The sequence below is a fragment of the Myiozetetes cayanensis genome, unplaced genomic scaffold (assembly GCF_022539395.1).
Source record: "Myiozetetes cayanensis isolate MyiCay16 unplaced genomic scaffold, myiCay2020 scf1, whole genome shotgun sequence".
Taxonomy (NCBI): Eukaryota; Metazoa; Chordata; class Aves; order Passeriformes; family Tyrannidae; genus Myiozetetes; species Myiozetetes cayanensis.
Genome location: NW_026086604.1, coordinates 121,394,225 through 121,411,992, shown reverse-complemented (window position 1 = coordinate 121,411,992; position 17,768 = coordinate 121,394,225). Strand labels below are relative to the sequence as shown.

Below are 17,768 nucleotides of genomic sequence, written 5' to 3'. Positions count from 1 at the left end.
GCTTGGCTTGATATTGCCTGGCTGTATCAGTGTTATTAGTCTTTCATAGTGCTTGATAATAGGATTGCAGAGCAATTCCAGGGTCATCCAAATTTGCCTGTATAACAACAAAGAATTGCTCTTTTCACAAAAGCTATACTGGTGTGATGCATGAGCTTTGAATGACCAGTGCATTCACAATTCCATTTCTTTATTTTTAATATTTGGTTTTCATTGCATTTATTTTGCAGATTATTTTGTTGTTACACTGCCTTAATCATGACCCCTTTTTGTTATTTTCTTCCTTACATTTTCTTCACATCTATCTGTAAAAAGTTTAATGACTAAGACAGGACCTCTGAAAAAATTATTGTCCATCGCTTCATATTTACAAGAATGCTGTGCTGCAATAACTATATTGCATTTAGTTTGTTGTCACGAAAAATGAACAAAGGCCACTTTGTGAAAAATTTTCCTTACTTAAGTTGTTCAGAGGCAAATTCAGCCCCTCTTGTTAGGGTATTCCTGTGCTTTGTGGGGCTGCATAGCACTGCACAAGCAGAAGCCTCACGAGACTAAGCAGATAGGATACTGCTGTCTGAGCCTGTGTTCACACAGCCAAACCAAAGTAGGACAGTCTTTGTGGCTGGATTTAGCACACTGACATCCCTGTCAGTGGTTAGAGTCTAGAGAGAGGACAGATGTTGCTGCACAAGCCATGATTGCTATCCTTTCCTCAGACTTCTTACTCCCATTGATTTCTACATGAAAAGACTAGGGGATTAGAAAGGCGGAAGGGTCTGTTGTGGTCATCTGCCTTAACCTTCTGCCTAACTTGTAACTGTGGTAGGATCAATGTAGTCTAAAAACATTTTCAGTGATGGAGGTGGACAGAAAGGTCTTAGATAGTTAAGCTGCTTGTTTGGGGTCAGTATTCCTTTATTAAATAGGAGAAACCTTCCTAAGTACTAGATTCTGTGTCAAGAATGTTCTTAAAAATTTTAATGAACATGGTCATCCTGTTAATGAAGAATATTGAAATAATCTGCTTCTGTCAAAAGTAATCCTAGTATATGCTGTTGTGACTGTCTTTAAAAGTATGACAACTTTGATTAAAAACCTAATTCACATGGCTATAGTCTTGTTGTTAAAAACTTAGCAGAACTCTACACAGTCAGTCACATTTCAATGCTTACGTTGAAAGAAAAAGAAGAACCAAAACCCAGCATATTTTGATAGATGAATGAATGTGTAAGACATGTTTTTGAGGACAAATCTTGAATGAATTAGTACTTAAGATATAAGCTGCTCCAGAAGAGATGATGGAAATGTTTAAAATACTTTGTTGTACTTTATTTGCATTTGTCTTGTCTTTTACTGAAGGGAGTATTTTGTAGATAAAGTGACTTTTCCATAGCATGACAGGAATCATTACATAAGATGATTAAAATAATCCTGTGAACAATTATGCTAAAACTGATGAAAGCCATTCATTGCTCTTACTTGGCATTGTCAATATGAAGACTGTTTGTCAGAAAAAGCCCACCCTGCAATAGTTCAGCCATTTGAACGCAGTGCACTTCAGCTTACCAGTAGGACTTCATGTGGATTCCTGGAAGAGCTGTAAAGTCTGAATGCTATTGCAGGCATGGAAAGACGTAAATAGGTTGCTTTTAAAATGTAACAGCTGGATGTGACAATTAGGAGTGCTCAGTCAGGCTGTATTTTCTACAAATGGAAACTATGTTATGCTTTAGATAATAGAACTGTTTCTTTACTTAGCCAGAAGTAGGGCTCCCACTGACCTCAGCGTGGGTAAGTTTTCATGATGATTCAGTCCCTGCTTTAATGCAAATTAACTTCTCATTCATCATTAAAAAAAAAAAAAGTTTTACAGCTAATCTATGTATTTTAAGATTATTTCATCCAACATATGTCTTTAGGAGGATTTTTATATACTTATAAATAAATTGGTTTCCCATACTAACCATTTATATTCTCTTTATTTCCTGCCAGTTCCCAAACAGTTTCAATGGAGGAAACGTAAATGAATCATATCCCTCTCAGTTAGATGTGATCAGTAATGCACAGACTGCCACACATCTCCAGCCTCTTCATCATCCGAAAGAACCCAGATCCTTCTCAGATGTGGCATCTAGTGGATTTATGTGATTCAGATCTAGAGCTCCATCTGTGATTTTGTCTGGGCGTCAGGCTGCTCTGAGGAAAAGCTTGATAAGTCTCTCTTTGATTATCAGACTTTAACAGCTAAATTGCATTTTGAGAATATGAGGTTGGTTGCACTATATACTGGTGGATACGTAATCTAAGACCTGGGTTTTTAGTGTGACAGTGGAATTAAACTTCCGACTAAAAGTATGCATGTGCTGTTTTCCATCAGATTGACTTTGTCATTGCAGTATGGATTACAAACGTACTACAGAGGATGTCATGCTATACAACATAAGATAAGGCAAATGGTTTTGTTGTTTAGAAAATAATTGGGCACTTTACAAACAGCATCGATGGCACAAGGAAGATGATTTCACACGTGGATTATTTCCAGACTTTATTTTTTAAAATCTATTAAAAAAGCTCTAAATTCGTAAGAATCAAAAGCACTTCATTTTAATGCATACTAAGCTCTTTAATCACTTATTTTGTATTTAAATCCTTTTGTTTTAAGTCTCCATTTCTAGCACTTTAATAGAAGGCTTAATACAAGGATATGATATGCAACTTCAGGTTTTCTATGAAACAGACCCCTTGCATTCCTCCTTTTCATGTCAACCTTAAGTGCCTCACAATTTAGCTACCTTGTTTCTGATGGGAGCTTATTTTAGCAAAGCTCACTATAAATGTCATCTGTAGTCTGTGAACTTTTAGCTAACATCTACAGTGCTACTGGCTGTATCTTTTTTCTTTCCCTTTAATGATAATTTGTTTAGAGAGTGACTTAACTCTTTATCTGTGGATTTGTTACACTATTATCAGGAGTTGTTGATGTTCTGAATTTAGTTCAACTAAAGAGTTTGGTTTTATTCTATACTGCTTTTCTGCTTTCTTCAGGTAATACAGGGTATATTAAAAAAGCAGATTTTGCTGAGGGGGAGGAGCAGATCCTCAGGATTAGTTCTAGATTATTAATGCTGAAAAACATGTGCCTTATCTTGTGTTAAAACGCTCATAATGTTCTTTAGAAATAATACAAGGCTGCTCTATGCAAATATTTTCATTAAAATAGATATTGAAAAGGATTGCATTTTCAATGGTAGTAGTGGGGAAAGAGTCCGTTTTGGTTTAAACTTTATCCCTGGCAAATTGCACTGACAAGAGGTTATTCTTTTTTGTGTATGTTGATCCATTTGAAAGCTGTGTGCAAAATATGAAATTGGGGAAAGAAAAAAGTCATTAGAGAAATTCTCCTTGTAATAGGTTTTATTTTCAGGAAAGGAAAAAACCTAAACACATCCACTAAACATTCTGAGGTTTTGTTTTGCTTTTATCTGAGAGGATTGTTAAATTGCAGACACCAATGTTTGGTGCAAAATAATAATCTACATGAAAAATACAGAAGTGTGTATATGTTCAAAATATTTCATACTCTTGTGTGTTGTATAGTTCATATATAATAAAATGTCTTTGTAAAATATTTTAAACCGTTAATTTTAAAGTGTTACATCACTATATGTTAAGAACAATTTTATTACATTTGTTATATATAATATAAAATGGCAATTTAGCCAGTTTGTTTTAAACAGGCGAAAGTAAATTGACTCTCTCCAGACAGTTGTTAATGTTGTTTAATAAAGGACAATCACATAAAACTGGAATCCTTTCATAGCTGAAACATGCTTTCTTTGAAGAACAGCATATTTTCTTCATTGTGATATGATATGCTATGCCAAACTTCTAACTCAGTTATAAATGTTCAGATTAATAACTTAAGCAGTTCTTTTACGTAAAATTACCATATATAAAAGGGACATTAAGGATGCAATTACTATTCAGGAAAAGCCTGTAAAGTCATTGTGGGTTTTATTATGAGGTTGCTTTTTTCTTTTAAAGTTTCAGAATTTGTTTTCAGCACAAATTACATCAGTAATAGATTTACTTAATATCATTTGAATTAATTTGTGATTCTGTCATTTTTTTAATTGAAGATCTTGTTTTAAGCCAATATCTCAAACGTCTTCCATATCTAGCTAGTGTATCATGTTGGCAATTGAACTTGAAAATTAGAATAATGCTGTAAAACTGGAAGGTTCAAAGGGATAATGTATGTTTTCCATCTTACAAACCAGTATATATCCTGTTTCTGAATTTAGTTAAACCAAATACATGTTGTCCTATCACTAAGTGCCAAGGATGCAGTACTAAAACTGTGCTGCTCTACTTAATGTAAACAAATTAGTTGTTGATATGCATATCAGCGTATTTTGTGCATTATCTTAAGCGTAAAATGTTGACTGTATTAGTGCACTCTTGATCTGCACCAAACTGTACCTACAGTGCACAGGTGTTTCTGAATTGGATCTCTATTAGCCCTTCAGGTCTGTTATAAGTAAGATTTATAACCCAGTGTTAGTCAGTATTACTGTCCATTTTTGTACAAGTTTTCTTACCTTGTTTTTCTTTCCAGTTCTTCTCTCTCCTTAGCTATGCCTGCACATACCATGCAATACACCTCTTGCGTTAAGGTATGGTTCTGTAGCGCTCTTGCTCATCTCCACTGAAGTTTGTAAGACATAATACATGGTAATAAAATAATCACTTGAATGTAGCTGAAATGTATGTTCTTTTACTGCAAAAATGTTTGATTTCAGCAGTATACAACAAAAGTACGTTATCATACCGTTACTAATATCTTTTGAGAGCTTGTTATCTAATAGTTTACAAAACTTGTTATTTACATCACTGTGGACTTTGCACTTCTGTGAATATTAGATGCAAATACAATGTATATAATTTAGAGTGGTGAACAAATGTGTATTTGTCCATGGAATTAGCATTTTATACATGCATGAAAATGAGTTTATAAATAAAGTTTGTAAATAGTAAGCCACAGTCAGTAGTTGGAAGGCTCTTATATTCTTTACTTAGTCACAGCAAATTCACAGTTGAGGTAGGAATGATTTCTGCATAGATGCTGCTAGAAAGAAGCATGTTCTCTTTTGTGATCTGTATCTGGAGATTAGTAACCTATTTACTGTTTATTGTTGGTTCATAAATAGTGACTTTAAGTTAAGAAAACAATTATTTTCGTTTCTTTCTATTTACTAATATTACTGTTTTCTGTGTGCTATATTGTCTTTGCATGATAATCTTTTAAAATCAGGTGTAATGCTGAATCAAATGTTTCACTGTAACCCCACATGCAGTTTACCAAATTTAATGCCAAGATGGATTTAATTGGTTTCAGCTACACTATTGTCTTGTAATGCGTTGACACGTCTTATCCGGAATCAGTACTAGGCTGTGAACTCTGTATGTCAGTCCTGTGGCTTACTGTTCTTGCACAGTATGAAAAGACATACCAAGGTACAGGAATAATTCAACAAGACTTCAAATCTATTAAGCAACATCTGGAAATAATCAAGCAATAATATAAGCAACATTGGTCATCCTTTTTTTGTAGTCTGTTGCATTTATTAAAAGTATACTTTCAAGACGCACATCAACCTATTCCCAGAAGCACAAGACCTAACTGTCCAGTTTTGTTTAAAGGAGAGAGATGCTTTATTCTGAAGAAATCAATTTCCTTCATGATTAATGAAGTTCGGTTCTATTTCTAATTCAACATGAAAGTTAACGACCATGGTGGTCCCTAACCTGCAGTAGGGCACTGCATCAAGAACTCAGGCAGTTTGTTGGTGGAAGTCATCAACTTACTCAAGGCTCTGTCAGAGGGAAACTTTCCCAGATAGTTCTTTTGAGCTATTTGAAAAAATTTTGAAGCTTTGGAAAACTTTTGAAGATTTTCCTAGTGAGCAACCATTTTTTCCACTCACACACTTAATCTGAGAGCTGTTTTATTTTCAGGTGATTTTGTTTGTCTGAGAACTGGCTTAGTAAGTTAGGTTAAAGGTTTTGTCTGGAGTAAGAGCCTGATTCCACTTTTTATATTTTTATTCTTTCATTGATGAATTTGGCAAATTATCTACCTACCTTTTTCCCTCTCTGCCTAAGCATCCTTCTCTATAGCTGACACTTGTAGTCCTAAATAAGTAATACTAGACCAAAACAGCTTTAGACATCCAGAATAAAAATTGACATCTAAAACTAATCCTGAAATTCCACCCACTGTACGCTTTACAAGATCTGAACATGTAATGAGTTCTAGTGTGGGGCACTGTTTGGTTTCCCCTATTTCATTTTAGTTTTTTTCAGGGACCATTACTCACTTTGATTACTTACCAGGGAATCAGAGCCAGCTCTGTAGAGAAATATCCTTTCTTCCACTCTAGCAGACTCTTGCAGTTTGTCTTCCTGACAGGTAAAGAAGGACCATAATAGTAAACCATCAACATCTACGTGAATAATTTTTGAAGATTCAACTGAGTATGTGAAATTGAAAATGTGATCAGACGATGGGATAGTGAGGTTTCTTCTCCATAACCTGACCTTTCTACCCAGCATCCAGCAGACAATGTTATTAGCATTAAATAAATCTATATACACTTTAGTTTCCAAAGCAGGCAGTCTTTGAGAAAGGGTTCCTCAACCCTCAATATTTTTATAAGCCAACAGGCTCTTATCTTTTCTTGAATCCAGCCTGGATGTAAATAAAATTATGAGCAACATTCAGGAATTAATAAGTTCAGCAGATATTTTAACACTGTTTTGAAGGTTATGTATAACCATAATTGTCTGGATGTGCCCAGGGCACTCTCTGACCCAGCAATTAGGACATTTATTCAGCTCTTCATCAACATCTTTTTTTTTCTCTAGAGGGGAGAAATGCAATCCATTTTGGATGGAGGTTTAAATGTAAAAGCCCACAAACAGAATAAAACAGCATGATTTTCATACTTGGTTTTATATCTGCAGTAGATGAAGGATCTCTGCAGCTGAAATATGCTATAAATGGCCTTATCAGAGAGTTTATTCCTTTTGATTTTAGCTGTCCATGCTGCTATATATGTTTTTAAAGCACATATTTTCCAAATTCTCATCAACATTATAAGTGTCTCTGAGACCTTTTTCTACAAAACTGCAAGTTGCTCTTCCAAGTTATAAACAGAATTGTGGAGTAAGAGCAGAATGACTTCCTACCCGTAGAGCTTCAAATACAATGCCAAGAGCTGGTCAGGACTTCACAGTATTTCCAATAATTATAAAAAATAAAACAGTCCTTTGCTTGCAGAAGTCCCTAAAGTTACTGGACAAAATAATTTGTGTGTGGTAGAAGCATTGCTGCATAACATGCACATACATGCACACAGAGCAGCCTGTGATCATGAAGGCACATGATCTGTGCCAAAGAATGTTCTAATTATAGTGGCATCTAATCAAACCTTGAAAGGGTAATAAAAGCCTGTGATGCCTCATTCAGTGTAAAGAAGGATCTGCATTCAACTTCAGACCTAGGCTTATTATCGGTACATAAATTTTATGTACTTAGCTTTATGGCTCAGATCTATTTTCAGCCCCCCAATAGTTCTTAATAAAATAAATAAAAGGAAATTCTCAGGCAAAAAAGAAGTTTTGCTAACTTTTTATTTCAGTTTTAATATTGCAAAGTAAAATAACAATCACAGGATCTTCAGACCAAGAATATTACTGTTAAGTAGAAAAAAATGTGGAAATGATCAGTTTAAGGAATGTAGATAAACTTCATCAACATGTTTCTGAGCTCTTGCTCCTCCCCTCAAATATAGCTGTGTGAAGTCACATTCATCAGGTTTGTTTCATTCCCTCCTTGTTTTGCACGCACCTAAAAACAGCATTTAGAATACTTCTTGCTACACATGAAAAAGATACAGATTTTCTGACTCAGCTGTGACTTCAAAACTTCTGAAAGTTAAAAGTGCTTTGAAGTCAGCATGCCCACTGCTCTCTAGTGCTAGAATCTGGGCTAAAGGGAAACATGTGGCAAAAGATCCAGATTTGAGTAGATGTACCATTGAAACATTTTTCATTGCTTTTATTTCTTTTTAGGACTAGGATATTTGTATATTAGTGGACAAACTTGCCTACCCACTCTCAGAGGACATATAAACCTTACACAGAACCTGCTCCAATAGATAATAGTACAAGAAGGTCAATTTAAGCTCACGGTTTAGATATTATCAATGTTGTTTGTAGCCCTCTGCTGCTTCTGAATGAAGACAACTGTGTAGCTTCTGCAGAAAGGGCCATAATATGAGTCTCTTCAAATCACTTTGGCAGATAGCTCCCAGATGGTAAAGGCAGATGAGTTTAGCCTAGGGGAGTCTGTAGAGCAAGAACAGTTGCTTCATGGCTGGAGCAGTTGCCCATTTCGTCAGGGAACAAGGTAGCTAGGCTCCTGCCAAACGCTGCACAGTAGCTGAAGTCATTAATAGGATATGCAAAGGACAAATATGGCTCAGAATTGCTGCCAAGGCTCTTAACTCCTGTACAGACAGTGCAGGGAGACCCGTAGTGCTAAGTAATGCTCACACCACAGGGCCCAGAGCCAATTGTAAGCTCCTAGACCAGACTTGTCTGACTGGTGACTCCCTTTTATGCAATAGCCTTGTGGTTCTAGTACAAGCTTTCTGCCAGGGCTTGACTGGCATCAGGAAGGACTGCATTCAAATGTGGAGCATCACAACAAACACACCAGTTGAGCTTGCACCCAGGAATTAGAATACCAGATCTGAACTGATGTTCAAAATGAGCTGCTTGCAAACACACATCACCTAACATTGTTATTTACGGGTGGGGATAAGAAAGAAAAATTCCAACAAGTTAGATAAACAGGATGATTTATAACACCTAATGCCTAAAGCAAATACCAAACTATTTTAGAATCTGTTTTCCTCTGATGTGGCAACTGCTGGGTCAGTTCTTGTCCACTTTGAAATATCACTTAAATAACAGTCCTCAATTGATAAAATCAGTTGGGTAACAGGACCTAATCTGAACAGCTGCTAAGTTGCTTATTTGCTTTTTGTAGCTTTGCCACACTTCTTTGCTACTGTTCTTTGCAACTTCTCACTGGCCTTGTTCCTTGCTTTCTTTGCTAGCCACTCTCTTTACTGTGGCACATAATGAATGGTTCCTGCTACAGCAGCTCAGAGCACTGGAAGTAACAGACATCTAACACACACGTTTATGTGTGTTAGCTTAAACAGCTTTTCCTACTTTGCAGCATAAAGGGAATTTTTGAATAATACTTCTTTACTCAGCTTTAGAGGAGAGATTGATTTTTTTCTTTTTTTAGGCCTTCACCATCTGTCTCACAGCAGAGACAGCACAGTTGGCAAGTAGACAGTCTTGGGACTGTCCCTTGTCATCACTGTTCCTCCTCTGCCCCCTGCATGCTGGGAACAGGGACCTTGCCCCAGTGCCAGACTCAAAGCAATCGTTCAGCTCTCTCCTTGCCAGTCGCTTCTTGAGTCATGTCTTCTCTCAAGCAATCTTTCTCAACTTTTTGGCCTGTCAGTCTTCATGCAGCCCTGAGTCAATTCTTCTGCCGAGGAGGAACTGAGCTGCTGCCAGTAGGGAGAGGTAGGTAGCAATTCTCTGGCTAAGATAAACATACCCAGTCAGGTATTACAACCCACTCATATTCACTTGTCATTCCGCATGTTAGAGGAATAGAACTTGTACATACTTCTCCCACCCATGACATCTTTGAAACCTTTTATAACTTCCTAGTTGCAACCCAAAATTTGAGAAACACTTCTGTAGAAATTGCATGCAACAAATTATGAAGTAACCTCCTTCCATCCCTCAAAAGCCAGTATTTGACCTCTCATTTACCATGCTATAGTTTTAGTGGTATAATTTGAGATACAATTATCTACACTAAGCTTCTTAAATCATGCATGAAATGCTTTTCCAGAACCACATTAACAACTAGCTGCTCAGCTTGCTGGAATTAGAAACTAGATATGTTGTTTTATTTACAATATAAAATCAGACTGTGGTTTTGGTGTGGATTGCTATAATAAAAAGGAAAGGTCCCTTTGGTGTTCTTTAATTTATGACACACTGTAAAATGTCCAGGCACATTTTGCCTAGTAGCAGAAGGAGAAAATATAGTAACTCTTGGCTGGAGATTAAAAAAGTCTCACCCACCGTGAGTGTATTTTGAGATCCTGCACATTTGGGAGCAGATCAGCTACTTATCTGCTTCTGGGATCATACTCATTTGTAACCACAGTGCAGGCTCTGTGGCTTTTTTTTTTTTTTTGTTATTCTGCCTAAACAAAATCATTCACATCAGATGAATGTCAGTACAATGCCATTAAGATCACATTAAAGAGATCTTTAGGCTAACATTTCTGGCCTTGCAGGATAAATTGCATCCTGTTCTGATTTTTTTGATTTTTAATGTTTCAAAGCCTGTTTTTAGGCACACTAGAAACTAAAAATAGTCAAGTGCTTTGAATTATGTCTATATTGTGTTCTTTACCCTGCTCATATAAGCAGGGTCATATAAGACTTGTCATCAGTCTTCTGAGCGTTTTCTGGGGAGCAGCATAAACAAGCTATGGCCTATGGTTTTCTACAGCTTGTGATCAGAATGTTTAATCACTGCTTATCAGTGAGCAACCTTCAAAATGGCTATTTCACAGCAGAGCCTTTAGTAGAAGTACATCACCTGACTAGCTTTATTCAACTGTGTCAGTAAACAGAAACATGACTAGGAATCACAGAATGATACAAAGACCTCTTACATCATCTCTCTTTCACTGACAGAACAGGATTCCTCGTTGTTGTATAAAAGCTTCATCTGTCTGACTAGGATAACTGTGGTACCTCCTATTCGCTCAAGAGCCCAACAGGCCTGCATGAGCTCTCCCTGGGAGAAAGATTTCCCTTCACTCATCCTATGTTTTTCTGTTCTTCATTGCTTCCCTCTAGTCTCTTTATGCAATGTCAAGATACTGCTTTCCAGACAGCCACTCAACAAAATATTTCTTGACTATTACCCTTAGTCAATTTGAACAATATGTGTTCAGGGACTGGTATTTCCATACACCATGCTATAAAATAATTGGCATGAAGAGACGAGTAAAAAGAAATAGACTGATCCAGCAGAAGTAGCAGGTGACAAGCTACTATTTTTTTCTTGATAAGATAATTCTTCAATAAAAATCCCCAAGGCTTTCCCTTGTAACATTTTTATTATTGTGTTTCCAAAAGCCTTTAGTTTCAGCAAGCTGGGGTGTTTTGGGGGAGGGAAAGGGGTGGTGGTTTTTTTAATTGTTTGTTTTTCTGAAAGTGAATGCAATCTGTTATGTCAGTGCTGGACAAAGACACATTAGTTGAATTGACTGTTCATCATATTAGAGACCTATACACATGGGAAAATCTCTTGCCTCCTTCTTTATATGAAATTCCTTATGTATGCCAAATTTGTATTGCTTTGGTTTTGCTGAATATTATGTTGCAAACTCATGTCAAGTACCTATCCGGTGTCTCTTTCTCCATCACTAAGAATGCCTTTTCTTCTTTGTACCTTGAAAGAGGTGACAGTCTGCAATTCCAAAGCAATCAAGATAAAAAGGTGAGGGAGATCTGTTTTGCCAGAAGAGGATGCAGCAGGGAGCTGTTAGATAAAATTTTGAAAGAAAGATAAAATACAGTATTAAGGAATCTTGGGGAGTAATAGGACATCCAGTGATGGTCTCCTGGGATTAGTTAGAGATGCCATTGTGTAGGACACTCAGACCTAGACTGAGCTAGCTTGTAGTCTGGGAACAATTTATATGACTTAATGGATTTCTCCCATCTTTTATTCATGACTGCTTAGTCCATGACTGGGGCCTTTCATTCTATGGAAAAAACATGTGTGCACAGCCCAAGAGTGGATGCTTGCTTGTGTGCTTTTGAAAGGCTCATAGTTGCCTGCCAAATTGCCTTTGCTTTTTGTTTTCATGTGTTTTTGAAAATCTTACAAAACCTTTGGTAATTACTCACACAAACATTTCAAAATCCATCCAAAATAATTGGAGAGAAAAGGTGTTTACTCCCTAGTTGACAGCCTTTGTGTGTCATATCTCAGCCTGCAGCAGGTGTTCTCAGCTATCATCAGAATGCTCTGTAGCAGCTGAACATACATCTTCCTTTGCTGCTGATATTATTTTACCTCGTGGAACTTGGCAAACTGCATCATAAAGTATCTGAGATTCTTCACAAAAATTACATGTAAATCCTATGTTTGCCAGTTCTCAGTATTTCTGACAATGTTTCATGGAATTCTTTTGGCCTGTAGGAAAAAAAAACAAACAAAAAGATAAGTGTAGATTTACCCACTGACATTCTGTGTTTCCCTCTATCCCTGGCAGTGTCTGTACCCTTGACTGTTTTTCCTCACCTGGAGGCCCAGTCACAGTGGATTTAGCTCAGTCTGCAAAGTAAGAAAATTACCTTGTTTAAAGCTGACAGGTGAGTTTAAAAGTGGCCTACCTTATTTAGGAACTATATGCCTCAGGAAAGGGATCATTTCTGCTTGCCCATGTAGAAAAATACAGAACATATTTGTGAAAATAACTGTACTGTCCACATACACCTAAAACAATTCTGGCAGTCTCTGGCATTGAATATCACCTCTGGGTCTCCTAACTTTGTTCCCATCCCAGCAGTAATAGTTACTGCCTCTGAAGATGGAGATGATTGTCATTCTTGCAAAACAGAGAAAAGCTCTTATGTCCATTTAAAAAGTGAATGTATATATATCTTGGAAAACACTGACTGTGGTATTTCTTAACTTTATTTTTCTGATCTGTGCTAGAACAGTTTCAGCATCAAAGAAGGGAAGATAGAAACTGATGATAATGGAACAAAAACAGGGCTCTTTCCACATTTCAGTCCTGTCACTCCTTGGCAGATGTTTTTCATAAATGATGATATATTATTTAAAGAGGTTGAGGCAATAGAAAAAAACGTGCACTTTATTTTCCAAACACCTTTGGAAGATTATCTTTTCTACAGGTGGAGAAATCAGCTTTTGTGTTGTTCCTAATTTCTATTTTTTTCCTCAGCCACTCAGCCCTTCCTCAGCAACTGTGTAGTTTTAAAGAATGTAGTCTCTGCCCTTCACTGAGAAATTGAAGCCTTTGCAATCTCCTGACACAGCAATTAGCAATCTCCTGACACAGTCTTACTGGTATGCATATTTTCCTTCTCACTCAGCGATAATGTCATCATCCATTTTGCTCTTAAGTCTGAGGAATGAAAAGTGACGATTTGAAATACTTCACTGTTGCAAAGGGAAAGGATCTCTTTCCAGATGTAAAGCTAGATGTACCTTTCTTCTGTATTTTACAGAATATCAAGAGCATGACTAAGGTATAAGCTGTTCAGTTACTTAGGGTGTACATAGCTAGTGGTTACACAAATAAATCTTGAAATTCAGAACTCATAAATTCAATCTCCTACCCACATTGATGAATGACGCATTGGAAGATATTCAGGGACCTAAACACAGGCATCCAGTGCCATTTTAGCTACAGGCTGTACAATGTATCTACATTAGCAATTTCACAACCCTTTACAGCAGCAGTTGGTAAGCCAGGAGAGATTGGTGCCTATTCCATGTATATGAATCACTGCCACATTGTGGCATTCACACGTTGCTGGGGAGCACTAGGAAAAAAATTATGAAATAATTACATCTCTTTTACATTCTGACGTGATCAACATGTAGATTTGCTTAAGACGTTAACAGGCAATCAGTTCGAGTTAAGTACCTTCTCACAGACATGAAAATCAGGAGGGAAAAACTGAATTTAATAACATCTTTTTAATCCACCTCCAGGTCACAGTCTTTTTATGTTCATAACCGGTATACGTTGTACTGATATTTCTTTTTTTATTTTTTTTTAATTTGAAAGAGATAATTGTATCACCAAAGCATCTGGAATGCAGAAGCAATTTACACTTTTACGTGCAAAAAATTGACAATCTCATCTCCCTGAAGAAGACATAGCACTTTGTCCAAATATGACCGCCTGATAGCACATCATTTCTGGCCTCTTGTGCTCAGCCTTCAATATAAAACCATTCTATCAATTATCCAACACATTCAACCAGGTTGCACCCTGCTTCTAAGTGTTCTGGGAGCAAAAGATCTTTGGAATCATCCATTTGTTGCTGCTAGTGACATCTTGCCTCTTTCCCTCTCTGTGGCAGGGAATAAGAAAGTCGATCACAAAGCTTTTACAGTGCAGAGTGCAGGCTGTCTGCCAGTACCAGTGGGTGCTACAGCAATTGGTCCAGGCTGCCTTAGGAAAGCACAAATACAGTGAGCCCAACACTTCAGCTCTGCTGAAACTGCTGGCACTCAGCTTAGTTTTCTATGCTAACTCTTTTTTCTCCAGGTGTCTGGCCTGGTAAAGAGGAAGAACATTTCTGAAGAGATAATGTTGAAGCAAAGTCTTTCAAAGCTCATTGTGATTCCTCAGGCATATCCTTTGCATGTTTCTGGGTAGCATCAGCTAGCTGGAACAGTGCTGGATATTTTTCATAGATGATGCATCCACTTCTCCAATCGGAGCTCTACCATAACTGGTCCCCTCTTATCTTCTATTTCTTGTTCTGAAGAATCTTTCGGTTTGCAGATGAGGTAATTGACTAAAGACGAGTTTGCTGACCAGGCCAAAAATTCTCTGGACAATGCCTCACAGTTTTACAAACTGGCTGATCTGTGACTGAAAAAATTCCAACAACTCACCTGGGACGTGCACAATATAAGCCCTCATACTAGCTGTTGCAAGTCATTAAATCATTCAGACTATCTATCCAAGAGAAGATTTTACTCTAAATAAAGTTTAAATACAAGCAGAGTGGTTCCAGGAAGTGTACTGAAAATCTGCCTCTCCCCTATAAAGTGAATAAGTTTGAGAACTCCTATCATTCACCAAGATATCTGGGCTCATAGGAGAATCAGGCAGTTATATATATATATATATATATATATATATATATATATATACATATATATGTATAAATACACAGGAACCAAATTCCCACTGAAAGCATCTTGTTAGAATAGATGCAGTAAGAATCACAAATAAAACCCCCCAAAAGATTGTATTTTATAGAGTTCTAATCTTTAGAAAAACCTCCTATCACTTCTGCCTATAAATCTGTTCCTTTTATAGATTTTCTCCTGGCCAAATGTCTGGTATCATCAATAAAAGGTATTTTATTTTCAAAATACATGCAATTTACTTGATGCATTAAATTGCCTTTTAAAAAGTTTGGCTTCAAAGAAGTGCAAAACTATTTTCCCAAACCCATGAAGTGAATAGTAACTTCACTTTCTCTGAAAAGCAGTGGTACAACATTTTTCTTTGGCTTTATGCCAAATGCAGAAGCATTCATTAAGGTTTTACTGCTCTTTTTTTTTTTTTTTTTTAAGCACTGTCTGATTTACCTGAAATACCAACATGGTCTTTACAGGAAAGGTCATTTACTTAAGGGGTTTTCTTTGTACAACACATTTTGCTTGGGGATGACCGTCCCTTGAACTCATACAGCCACTGACCACTTGTACCAGACTCTGCACATTACAGGTATGATCTGACATCTGGATCCCAACAGATGTCAGGTAGAGTCAGGTCTTCAGACTCCTTTGTGTTTAGCATAAAGATAGAGTAATATTTTGCTTTATCCCCTTGACCCACTTAGCAGTCTTTCCCCATTACCTTGACTAGTTTTGTGAAAGCCCCCTCTCTTATTTGAATCTATATTTATCATGATTTAATTGGGTTCTGCTGTATGCTGAGAGCCACTGAATTATATTGAGGAAGAAAAGAATATCTACAATGTCACATCACACAAAAGTGATTTCACTTAGTTTCATAGTCTTCTTTTAGGTACCAAAAAGGGAACTTGAATGTACAGTCACTTCCTCTGCCTACTGCAGTGAAAGAAGTGTGCTTTGTCCACAAACATGAAAAATGAAGGCTTAGAGTATAACATGATCCTTTATGGGCTCCTTCCAACTTGAGATACTCTATGATTTGATGATCTCCTGCATCAAAATCATTTTCAGTCCCAGGCTAAAAATAAAATGTAAAGTAATAAATCTAAATGTAAACTAGTTTGGGGTTCTCTTACCTACATTTCATGTTTTGCTAGGCATTTCCTGCTTTTTCTGTCCTCACAAATATGTCAAAATAGGTTCAAAGAAATGTAGCTTATTTGGTGTATTCACAGAAGAGCTCAGGTACTTTCTCTCCTGACAGGGCCAGGCGCAGTCGTAGAAGTTGCTAGAGATGGGCCTTTCTGACTTGAGCAGGGAGAATTAGTGGACTCCCATGCAAAAGGTTACCTGTTTTATTGCATTTGCAGCAGCAGATTTTGTTCTAAAGTGAGCTGTTCACCTCTCTCATAAGTATGAGAGGCTAGCTCTTGATGGAAATGGGAACCTGCACTCCTGGTTGCTTACTTGTGAAGCACTGAGTCATGTAGCGGGGCTCACCCAAAACGTAGGAGATTACTACAGTGATAAAGTGATCCTCATTTAGACCTGAGGCCCTTTAATTAAACTTGAGGAAAAAAAGTGGTTTCATATTCCATGTATGCAGACCTCAGCATATGAGACCATTTTACTGAACATTTGAAACTTCTTTTGATTTACAGACTCACGGATGAATCAGAATGATCCGCGCCAACAAGTCTGCATGGCCATTACTTAGTGCTGTTTTGACTCATACAACTGAAAAAGTGCAACAGCAGCAACAGCAGAGTGAAAGGGTGGGGAGTCAGCATCAGCCTAATTTTAGAATCTACATGTGAGCTTAATGCCCGTACTTCAATTATTATTGTCTCCAGAGATCTTGACCTACATTCAAGTGAAGTCTGGAGAGTGATTTAGATACTGGAGTCTGGTTTAGTCTAAACAAAAAGGGTCTCCAGTATCAGTTGAGAAGAACTTGTAGGTCACCAGAGCTAGACCTTCAGTATTAAAGGAATATGATCATACAATCCCACACACAAAGTTATCAAGCACCACTGAATTTTTCTGACAGCTAGGACAAATTTTCTAATCCCTCACCTAGTTGTTGTTGGTTAATGATTATTTATCCTCCAAAGTAGGGGAATCCAGATGATACAGTGATAGAACAACAGGATTTAACGGCTTCCTCCTCACATCGTGCAGTTGCTTAAGTCCAGCTCAGTATTGTTTTGGCTGCTACTGAAAGTTCAGGCTCTGTTCTGACAATTTGTTCTGGATGAGTTCCTGCTGTAATACTGTTGCCTTGAACTCCATGGAGCAAACACACATTCTTCATCAGCTGTGCTGTTGACTGTATTTACTTTCACCTCTTTACCTCATCCTTTGAACTTTCTCTGTGCTAGCCAATGACCATAATAACCATGTATGTCACCCTATGCTGCAGATAATGTCTGCACAGTGATATAGCTTGTGTAACATTATGCCCATCATCACATCTGTGCTGCTTTTCCAAAAGTTCCAAATCATTAGATTTTCTTCTGCATCAAAACAGGTTACTTGCAACCACTGTGCTTTTGTCTTTGTTTTGGATATTTTATTTTGTTCAGAAGTTCTATTCCAGAAAGCAACCTGTCAACTTTTTCTAAACCCAGCTATTTGTAAAGCCTAGAAATGTTTTCTGCGT

The 17,768-nt window shown here is 37.2% G+C and overlaps 1 protein-coding gene and 1 long non-coding RNA gene across 2 annotated transcripts in view; both read left to right on the top strand.

Annotated features, from left to right (window-relative positions):
- AHR (aryl hydrocarbon receptor) overlaps positions 1 to 5,046 on the top strand; it is a 59,517-nt gene extending 54,471 nt beyond the window's left edge. The window contains 2 exon segments of the mRNA XM_050310201.1: positions 1,996 to 2,076; positions 2,078 to 5,046. Coding sequence (XP_050166158.1) covers positions 1,996 to 2,076; positions 2,078 to 2,176 — 180 coding nt within the window. The 3' untranslated portion in view covers positions 2,177 to 5,046.
- Positions 5,047 to 8,718: 3,672 nt separating this feature from the next.
- On the top strand, positions 8,719 to 13,925 carry LOC126640645 (uncharacterized). Its single transcript, XR_007629105.1, has 3 exons — positions 8,719 to 9,675; positions 12,465 to 12,533; positions 13,161 to 13,925. It is a non-coding gene; the product is annotated as an uncharacterized LOC126640645 (long non-coding RNA).
- The last annotated feature ends 3,843 nt before the right edge of the window (positions 13,926 to 17,768 follow it).